At 36.8% G+C, this 10,323-nt stretch overlaps 1 protein-coding gene across 1 annotated transcript; it reads left to right on the forward strand.

Moving 5' to 3' along the window:
- The first annotated feature begins 1,047 nt into the window (after positions 1 to 1,047).
- On the forward strand, positions 1,048 to 3,385 carry LOC125671559 (SPRY domain-containing SOCS box protein 3-like). Its single transcript, XM_048907337.2, has one exon. It carries the CDS (start codon positions 1,569 to 1,571, stop codon positions 2,265 to 2,267), a length of 699 nt encoding a protein of 232 aa, XP_048763294.1. The 5' UTR covers positions 1,048 to 1,568; the 3' UTR covers positions 2,268 to 3,385.
- Positions 3,386 to 10,323: the final 6,938 nt, after the last annotated feature.

Raw genomic sequence — 10,323 nt, forward strand, 5'->3', positions numbered from 1 at the left:
CACTTGTTTGATAAACGTTGTTCAATTCATGCTCCATAAAAAATAAATCTGGACAATATTTATGAAACAATTATATTGAAAAATACATAAATGGGTAAGAACACATTTATATATCGCTTTAGTTTGAATTTACTCCTTACATTAATAGTAAATTTGACCCCAAGCGTTGTGGGTAAGAAATAACCCTGACAGAAAAAAGACCACCCCTTCCGAGTCAAAAATTCAATAATTCAATAATTTTGGCTTGAATTCGATTCACATTAATAAATGTGACAAAGAAAGAAAGGAAAAAGTTATTCTGAAAAAATGCATGCTCCGGGATGTATTAAACTATAGCCACACAACTACATTATTACAGAAATGTGGCATGTGTTAAGGAAAGTTTTAGTCTCATATCCTTTGTTGACCTAAAAACCCACATTGTTTACATTAGCACAGAAGTTAACGGAAAATGAAACCCGTAAGCGTGACGTAATATTTAGCCAGTCGGCGGCAGGTGTTTTGTTGGAGTCGGTTAGCGTGTGGAAAATGACATTGATGTTATAATTATCCATTGCTCAATCATGTCCAGTAGTACCGATGCCCATTATGTGATATGAGTTTTTCCACATCTGTTTCCGATATAAATTGAATCTAGCGATCCTTTGTCCTGATGTCAGAGACACGCGAATGCGCCACCTGCCCACTGTACGTACCCGACTCAAGTAACACACAGGTAAAACACCAGTCCTCCTCACACACCCCTGTAAACACGTGAATTCATGTTCACTTTGCTCAACTTAAAAAAATTAATGCATTATTCTTTAACACTGGGAAGATTTATTTTGGGTCGAGATAAAATGGAATTTGCCGTAATCATTATTATTAAAAAGAAAGAAAAAAAATACTCAGGCGTCAAATTTGTCTATATCAACACACAATAATGTTGATGAAATAAAGATTTCACTAGTATGATATTTTAAATAAGGATTTCCTGCGCTCAATCGTTTTGCACGATAGATAAGTTTATGCGGATTGTCGGAGATTTAAAACTAGATAGTAAAACGTTTTCAAAATCCTGTTATAATATTTTCAAGATCCTGTTTAATAATACGTTGCTAATACATGTATGCTCATGAGGCAACACAAAGCTGCTGTCGCTGTGTAATGTGCTTTATTGGGGATTACAATCACTCGGTTTCCTTTCTGACACACCATGGGGGTGACCACAACAGCTGTTCTAGACAGCGTGCTGTGAACAGCTACTTCAAATAATATTGATCGTTGTCTAGATCATCCCCCTATTGATTGGCAGTTAGCTGTGGCACACGCCTGTCACACGAATATACTGACTGTACAAATAACGGTCCGTGTCAGCTGGGGCGACTAGGGGTGACCAAAGGACACCCCGCAATCAACTGAGGCTGTCCGTGCGCGGATGACGTGTGCCGCCGAGTAGCACTGCCGGCGCAGTCTCCGAGAGAACAGAGAAATAGTCAATACGCCAGATTGTATTTGCTGTGGTGTTTCATCAATATATCAGCCGGGGTTTGATGTGGATTGGATAATCAATACGAGCTGCTGATACAATGGTTGGACTGCACTCGCAGCATCAGGACCTCATTCGGGATGGCTGCGATGAGCGATGGACGTGGAATAAAAGGGACAAGTCCCACGAGGTCAAAACATCAGGAGATGGACTTGAAACTGCTCATTTCCATCCACATTGGTCTAACGGAACGGCAGGAATACGTGGAAACTGTGTTCTGAATTATGGGATTCATTATTGGGAAATTAAAGTGTCACAACGGATTTTCGGAACAAGTATGATGTTCGGAATAGGGACTAAAAGTGCACGACTTCACGTGGACGCGTTTGTGAACATTATAGGAGAGGACAGACACAGCTGGGGACTTTCACATAAAGGACTCTTATGGCACAATGGCAACTGTAGACAGTATACGAAACCTTTTAAGGAAAACGAATCCACCGTGGTGGGTATGCTGTTTGATGGGGTAGCAGGGACTCTGACGTATTTCAAAGATGGTGTATCTTTAGGAATAGCGTTTAGCGGATTAGAGGAGGTCGTGGATAATATCTATCCCCTAGCATCGTCCACCGCAGCCAAGACAGAGATGACCCTAGGAGTCCGTCGGAGAGGCTACCAGAGTCTACAGGACCGCTGTCGTGTCAAGATTTTGTCCAGTATCCACAAACAACAAGAGATTGATCACCTGCCATTACCCAGCAGTATACGATCGTTTATCAAAGATGCCGCATGTGTTTAGCATACAGACGTCAATTCACAGATTACGTTAAATTAGGTATAAATTATTTATCAGAAATTATATGTCTTAACAGAACAAACTGGTTTTAAAAGATATTTTTTTTTTAACCTTCTCCCTATTTAATTGCCAGTATCCCAGTTTTTGGTTGTTCTTTCTATAGTCTGGGTTAATTTTCAAGACAAAGCGTCAGATTCGTCCATTTATGTATTGATTTTTCCCCCCTCTCGCTTTTAAGATAGCTATGACAAAATTAATTATGAAAATGTGTGCGGGGTCACGTGATACCGTTTGCATAATTTATTGAGAATCTCTTTCTTTGTTGTCATGCAATCGACACTTTCAAATTTCAAATGGATGGAAATCGATAAGATTCAATCAGCTGAGTTTCACGGTCACCAAATGGTGCACTGTGGAGCTAATTATATTTATGTTCCACGCATAATTTAATCTTCCCGATGGTGCTATATCTGTGTCATTATTTTTTCACAATTATTTATGTGCGGTTTTTTTGTTTTGTTTTGCAATTGTCACATATTGAACGACAGTAATGATGTAAGTATGAGTGCGCGTGTTACGTTTTTTTTTTTTTTTTTTTTTGTGTATGCAATTTTTTATTACTACAATGTAACTGATGAGTATATCTAGTCAACTTATCCAAACTAGGAAAAAGTGAAAATGTGTGAAGTTCATGTATGTATATATTTATTTTGTATAAATGTGCATGTAATGATTAAGTATTGTGTGTATACATATGTTTTTGTGCATGAAGTCATTTGAATTCCTTCTTTTTACGGGTCGTATGAAATCCACTGTGTAAAGTGAGAGTGTGCAAAAGAAAGAAAGAAAAAAATTAAGGGCCGGGTCCCAGTGCAATATTTTGTAAGTGACAGAATCAAGTTTTCACATTGATCTCAATAATAGATCGTGTAGACTTAGATCCCGTCAACGTGTGAGTTTTCCCGGATTACCAGACGGACATCCGGTTTCCGGTTTACCTGAACACTTCCGCCCGATTATTTCATTACCATGTTTATTTATACTGATATTGTTGTGATAGATATCAATGTATTAATGTGTTCTTATTTATTGTAATGTAATAAACCAGATGAAATATCTAAGCTTGTTCTTTGTGTTACAATTTCTCACTTACCATGGTAAGTTCCAACCTTTTTTAACTGTGAAAGTTGGACATTGTTTTTGATTCAAGAAATAAAGATCGCGTTTTCGTGGTTGTAGGATAACTTTCGAGGTCAAGAAATGTTGGTTTGAAATATAAAAGCCGAGGCTTTTATGTAATAGTTAGATGATGACACGAGATGATGTATACAAGATATCGTTGATGACACGAGATAATGTATACAGAATATCGTTGATGACAGGAGATGATGTATACAGAATATCGTTGATGACAGGAGATGATGTATACAGAATATCGTTGAGTTATTGCACACGAGGAGACGGAGCCTCCCAAGTGTGCAATGATGAAACGATATTTTGTATACATCATCGAGCTGTCAATCATGTAACTAATTTATCCCCATGACCCCTTCCCTTATTTGGTATTTTTTTCACCTATTAAAGCCCCTTTCACACAGTCACGGATGAGGCGCAGGATCATCAATCCGTGATGGTCTGTGACAATCCGTCATCACAGTGTACAATCAGTATATATACATCCGACGGCATCCAGCTTGGTCAAGCCAAACTGTGGCAAAAAAATTAAACATGTAATCCCCCCCTCCCGGATCGTCCCAGAAGAGAATCTTCCGTATTGATCCGTGTATCAACCGAATGGTCCGTTTATCAACCGAGAGATCAGTGTAGCCACCGAAGTATATCCGTGTAAAGTCCGGGGCCCTCCGTGTACGAAACTTTTCTGCTGGAGAACACGAATGCCTACGGTTTGTACACGGATTGTTCACGACAAACGAAGGGGAGAAATACCGTGATAATCCGCGTTCTCCTTGAAACCACAGGGACTAAGCCCGTTTTGGGCCCGAACTCTGTGATACCATAAATATATATTTATGGTATCACAGAGTTCGGGCCCAAAACGGGCTTAGCCCCTGTGCTTGAAACAACCGGTAAAAACCATGATTTTCCGTACGCTCCGTGACCACGTCGGCACTGACCGGATTTTTTTCCGGGGACATATACGGATAGCTACCGTGCTATAGAGAAACTGGCGTTGTCCGTGTCTGCGTCGTGATAAACGCTGGCATTACGACGTCACGGAACCCTTTGACACCGGATCACTAGAATTTTGCCTCCGGCGTCGACCGGCCCCTGATCCGTGAATGTGTGAAAGCCGCCTAGAATAAAAAGATTCAATTTGCAATACGCGTTGTACTCAACACTATGAAAACTGTGAATTTATTTATTTTATTTATTAATTCTATCTTAGCTCCTCCTACCTCCTTTGTGAAACGGTTGGATATTAGTAGCTGGATATCGCAGATGTAATATTGTAAATATTGCCACACTTTTGATAATATGATATACACCTTCTCAAAGATCAAAGAAAAAACAAACGACCAGTCATGGGATTAATTTCAATGATCCCACGACCGGCAGTTATTTCTTTGATCTTTAGGAAGGTGTATATCTCATACCATCAAGAGTGTGGCGATATTCATAATATCACATATGCGATATCCAACTACTAATATCCTACCATTTCACAAAGGATGTAGGAGGAACTATGCAATTGAGACAAAGACAAGATTCAACATTTAATCAAGATAGAATTTGCGAATTCTTTCACAAGACATAAAATCATAATGTCCATAGCGTTGAGTAAATCACGTGTTGCAAATTGAATCTTTTTATTAGTTAATGCAAAAAATACCAAATATGGGAAGGCGCCAGTGACAAGGCAAATTAGTTACTTGATAACACGAGATTGATTGAATATTGTTTTTACGTCCCTCTCGAGAATATTTCACTCATATGGAGACGGTGAAGGGCTGCAAAATTGAAGCCTATGCTCGGCGCTTATGGCCATTAAGCAGGGAGGGATCTTTATCGTGCCACACCTACTGCGACACTGGACCTCGGTTTTTGCGGTCTCATTCGAAGGACCACCCCATTTAGTTTCCTCTTACAACAAGCAAGGGGGTACTGCGGACCTATTCTAACCCGGAACACGAGATGATGTATACAAAATATCGTTGAGTTTCACACGAGGAGGCGGAGCCTCAAATAACAGCTCAAGACCCGTACAACAAGAACTACTACGGATCAGAAATATACAGCCGATCGTTTACCTATACCAGGGATGTGACTGAATTCCTCAGAAATCGGAGGAAAACTGGTCAAAAAGGGAGGAAAACACCTCACCCTACCTGGAAAAATATCATTTTCTGCCATTTTAGATCAAATCCAAAGTGTTTCAATTTTCGAAAATTGAGCAAATCAAAGGATTTCCTCTGAAAAGAGGAAAAATCACACCCCTGCTATACACAGATACGAATAAGATCACCGTGACGTCATGACAGTTTCCTAAACGGACTAGGCCTACATGGTTTTTGCTAACGAAAAAGGTGAGATGATAGGGATATAATAAATATATTTGGAAAAATATTTCAAGTATCAAGTTTGATATTGACAGAATATATCGACACGTTCAAGAAAACTACACATACGTGGAAGATTTTAACTTGTCTGTGCATCGACATGTTTACATGTGTATCGATCTCGGAATGCTACATTGAATGACAAATGTTCTTCAGTCATTTATAAATTTGTTTTGCAACATATATTGGTTAATTTTTATGATTTTGAAATTGAATTATCAGTTTTGGACTTTGTTGTATTACTATAACAAAAAGTGTTCACGAGATACATATCAATTTTCTCATAATCAGTTATTACGCATAAAAGAATATCGCAGAATAATGACCGCGGCATTCCTTTGATCTTTGCAATAACCGTAGTAGAATTGACAATACCATATGCAACATGAAGATATTCATGTATCGAAACACATCTAAATCATGATCTTGGAGTATCTGAGAAATGATTTGCATGGTGCATGTAGGTTGCTACTCAAAAGAATCGTACCCTAAAGGCTAAACTATTTAATGTGGGTCAAACCATCCCCATCTTGGCTAACTTTTCTCTCTCAAGATTTAGGATGGTCTGAATATTGTAAGCAGTGTGTTCTAAATATTAGGTCTGCTAGAAAAACTACGTTTACTCTCGGTAGAAATAATATCTCCAAAATGTATATTACTTTTCGTTGACATTGTTAACTTAGTAAAGTGTTCATTTATGTGCAACAGGAATTGATACAAGTCTTCTTATTCCGCATCAAATTAATACCTTGCAAACTAGCGGCGAACCACTATATATATTTTGTTTGATATTCTCTTGTATGCCGTTATATTGAATGGAGCACACTTTTCAAAAACTGAAAAGAAACATTTCTTATATATAGATTTTAATCATTTTGATTTCATTTTAAAAGTAAACCCGTGCGAGTGGTTTGTATACTTGTATATTAGGTCAATTCATACACACAGCGATTAGCTCATTTCAAAAAGATAAAAAAGTTATGAGACATTCACCCTCACGCAGTTCCCGTTAGTAAATAAGGAGAAAACAGAGCCAGTGATATAAATGTGTAATGTGGATTACTGAGTAGTACGGAGTGTATAGTAAAATGTAAAGTATGAACCAGCAAGTGTTTTCAAACCACATTTAACCATCAAAGTAAGATGCAGTTAACTTGCTTTAAATACACATGCACATTATTGCGTTGACATTCACGAACTATATTGTTAATTTCGGTTGCTAGTCACTCCTTGTTAGAAAATTAAGGGCCATCCATCGATTGATTGTATACTGTTTAACGTCCCTCTCGATAATATTTCACTCTTATGGAGACGTCGCCATTGCCGGTAAAGGGCTGCAAAATTTAGGCCTATGCTTGGCTCTTCCGGCCTTTTAGCAGGGAGGGATCTTTATCTTGCCACACCTACTGTGGCATGGGACCCCGGATTTTGCGGTCTCATCTGAAGGACCGCCCCATTTAGTCGCCTCTTACGACAAGCAAGGGGTACTGAGGACCTAATTTAACCCGGTGCTGTAGCATAGACCCCCACCCCCCAATCGATCTGTAACTTGTTATGGCAAAGCAATCATCACTGAATATCAAATGAATATCTGTAAGAACAACCAAAAAAAAAAAAAAAAAAAAGAAGAAAAAAGAAAGAAAAAAAGTCAGGAAAACTGACATTTCATGCTATTTTTCTAATGAATAATGATATAATAATAATGATTGGTTTTTATATAGCGCTTTTCCAGCGTATGCTGCTCAAAGCGCCTTACAATACATTCCAAGTCCAAGGGCCATAACTTAGTAAAAAAAAAACTAAAAAAAAAAAAAAAAAAACAACGGACCGAGACGAAATTCGAACTCGATCTGTAACTTATGACAAAGTAATGTACCAAATATCAAATGAATATCTGCAAGCACATCAAAAATAAAGTTCGGAAAACTGATAATTCATGCTAATTTTTTTAAGTCCAAGGGTCATAATTTAGTGAAAAATCAACGGACCGAGACGAAATTCGAACTCAATCTGTAACTTGTTATGGCAAAGCAATGTACTAAATATCAAATGAATATCTGCAAGCATGTTAAAAAAAAGTCCGAAACTGATTTGCAGGACTGACGGACAGATAGACAGACAGACGACTTCGTCGGTAGGGGACTAATTATTGTACAGTAGTTTCTGGTGTGTTTTTTAAGACTTGATTTTATATAAGATTTACCATTTTAGAAAAGTTTGATTATGTGGTCTTTTGATAAAAATATAAATCCTCATGTGACTTATCAATATTAATGGTTAAAAGTGGAAAAACTTTATTAATTTCCACTCAATATAGTTTAATTTAATTAAAAACCAAAGAAAATGTATATGTTGCCACCTTTTTAAAGATGTCAGAATACAAAAACAGAAGTATATATCATCATCAGAAAATTACACATTTTTATTAAACAGAAAAATAAAAATAGATAAAGACTTGTTGAAATGACAAAATTTAAATATCAACAGTTTAAAAAACTGCTAATTCATAAATATGCATATGTAGTAGTTGGACATTCTGCCACTACTATTGATATGTTCTTTTTACTTCGCGTTGTGTTTTTTTTTTAATGATGATAAGTGTTATATAAAGTATTCAACCCTTTAGATTTTTCCAGGTAAGTTTGAGTCCGCCTAGAGTGAGGCTAGTAATGAAATAATAAATAAATAAAGTTTTAAACCTTTAATAAAGTTCAACAATTATATGATAAATACCAAAATGATAATCCCGGGAAATGAATGTGGCTTGAGAGGAAAATATAATTAAACTGGAAAAATAAAGAAACACTAATCAAAAATACAGGGTGCGGCAACTCCTGATATTTACCTTGTTGCAAGGTTTGGCTCAGCAGAAGCCCCGAGTACGGTTGTGCTCGGGTTTAAATACTATTCTTAACAAAAGAATGAAAGTAAAAGTTACCTGTAATGTGATTTGATAATAAATCTAGAAGTAACCAATGAGAAGTTTTGTAATAAAATACGTTTGAAAATAAAAGATAACTCTCTTCCTGTTTCATGAAATAAACAACTCGAATACGAAGATAGGAATTTACGTAGACAAGTAAGTAGAAAATAATGAAATGGAGATAATATAGACCGATACTACCACACATAGATTAATTGTGGATATTAGGGAAACCAATGTATAATAGACATCCAGTAGAGGGAATTCCAGCATAGGAGTTATTGCCCTTGACAACATTTTTTAAAATCATAAATAATTGATTATCTATGAAAAATATAAACTTTTTCAGTATTAATAGTTTACCAGATTTTTTATTATATCCAGTGAATAAAATTCCTCAGAAAGATATATATCTATTCTGCGCAAAGTTTAAATTATTAACATTTTTGCAAAAACCTATGACATCACATGAGGATCGATCAACCTTAATTAAAGCATATCATACATTTATATCAGTTTTATACTGTGTAAGGTTGTTCCTGAAGACGGCAAGCTTTGTTAAAATACTATACTTGTATTCTATTAGTTATCAAATAATAATACGTATGTATTACTGATAATGACAATAAAGTGACTAAAGTGTGTTACTTTTCCATTGGCATATCCATAATCAGGGATGTGACTGAATTCCTCAGAAATCAGAGGAAAACTGGTCAAAAAGGAAGGAAAACACCTCACCCTACCTGGAAAAATATCAATTTCTGCCACTTTAGATCAAATCCAGTGTTTAATTTTTTCGAAAATTGAGCAAATCAGAGGATTTCCCCTGAAAAGAGGAAAAATCACACCCCTGTTACTTAGTTCAGAATTACTGAATAAGGAAAAGAAGCTTAATTTAATGTTCTACAATGATTATGAAATAATATTTGATAATGAATTAATACTTTAATGCCGAGTATAGCAGATCTAAATTTGAAGCCCTACACAGGCATCGGTGCAGCTGTCTCCATACGAGTGAAAAATTCTCGAGCGAGACGTGCGTTAATACAAATATTCCCCGTGGGACATCTACATTTTAAGTGTCACCGCCTGGCGTTGGAAAGTCCATACTATAGGCAGGCGTTGCTCTTACCAAATAGTATGCAAAAACTCTCGTCAAGGTCATTTGACCAAATTCAAGGTTATGATTTATGATTCGAGGGGATAGCTTATACTGGACAGTGCTATTTGCTCCAAACTTTGAGGAAAATTTTGATCATATGCAGACGTCACCAGTGCCGGTGGAAGAGCTTCAAATTTTGAACTCTACTTGGCACCAAGGTCATTGAGCAGTAGCATAAATAATACTTGGTAATTCCATATATGACAGAAAGCCTAATATGTGCAGTTTCACCAGTGAGAAGATATGTCACTTTGTAGTTGCGAGCTACACGTGCTATTTTGAAATATTCAAATTCATTTGGGCAGATTTTGCGACATAACTTTAGTTCCTACTTCAAACAGGCTAAGCCACAACTTTCAAATGGATGAAATAAACGACGGGAATCGACTCAAAGCC

The sequence above is a fragment of the Ostrea edulis genome, chromosome 4 (genome assembly GCF_947568905.1).
Source record: "Ostrea edulis chromosome 4, xbOstEdul1.1, whole genome shotgun sequence".
NCBI classification, from domain to species: Eukaryota; Metazoa; Mollusca; class Bivalvia; order Ostreida; family Ostreidae; genus Ostrea; species Ostrea edulis.

Excerpts from the sequence above, each read along its gene's own strand:
- LOC125671559 (XM_048907337.2), top strand. The coding sequence starts at position 1,569 with ATGGTTGGACTGCACTCGCAGCATCAGGACCTCATTCGGGATGGCTGC.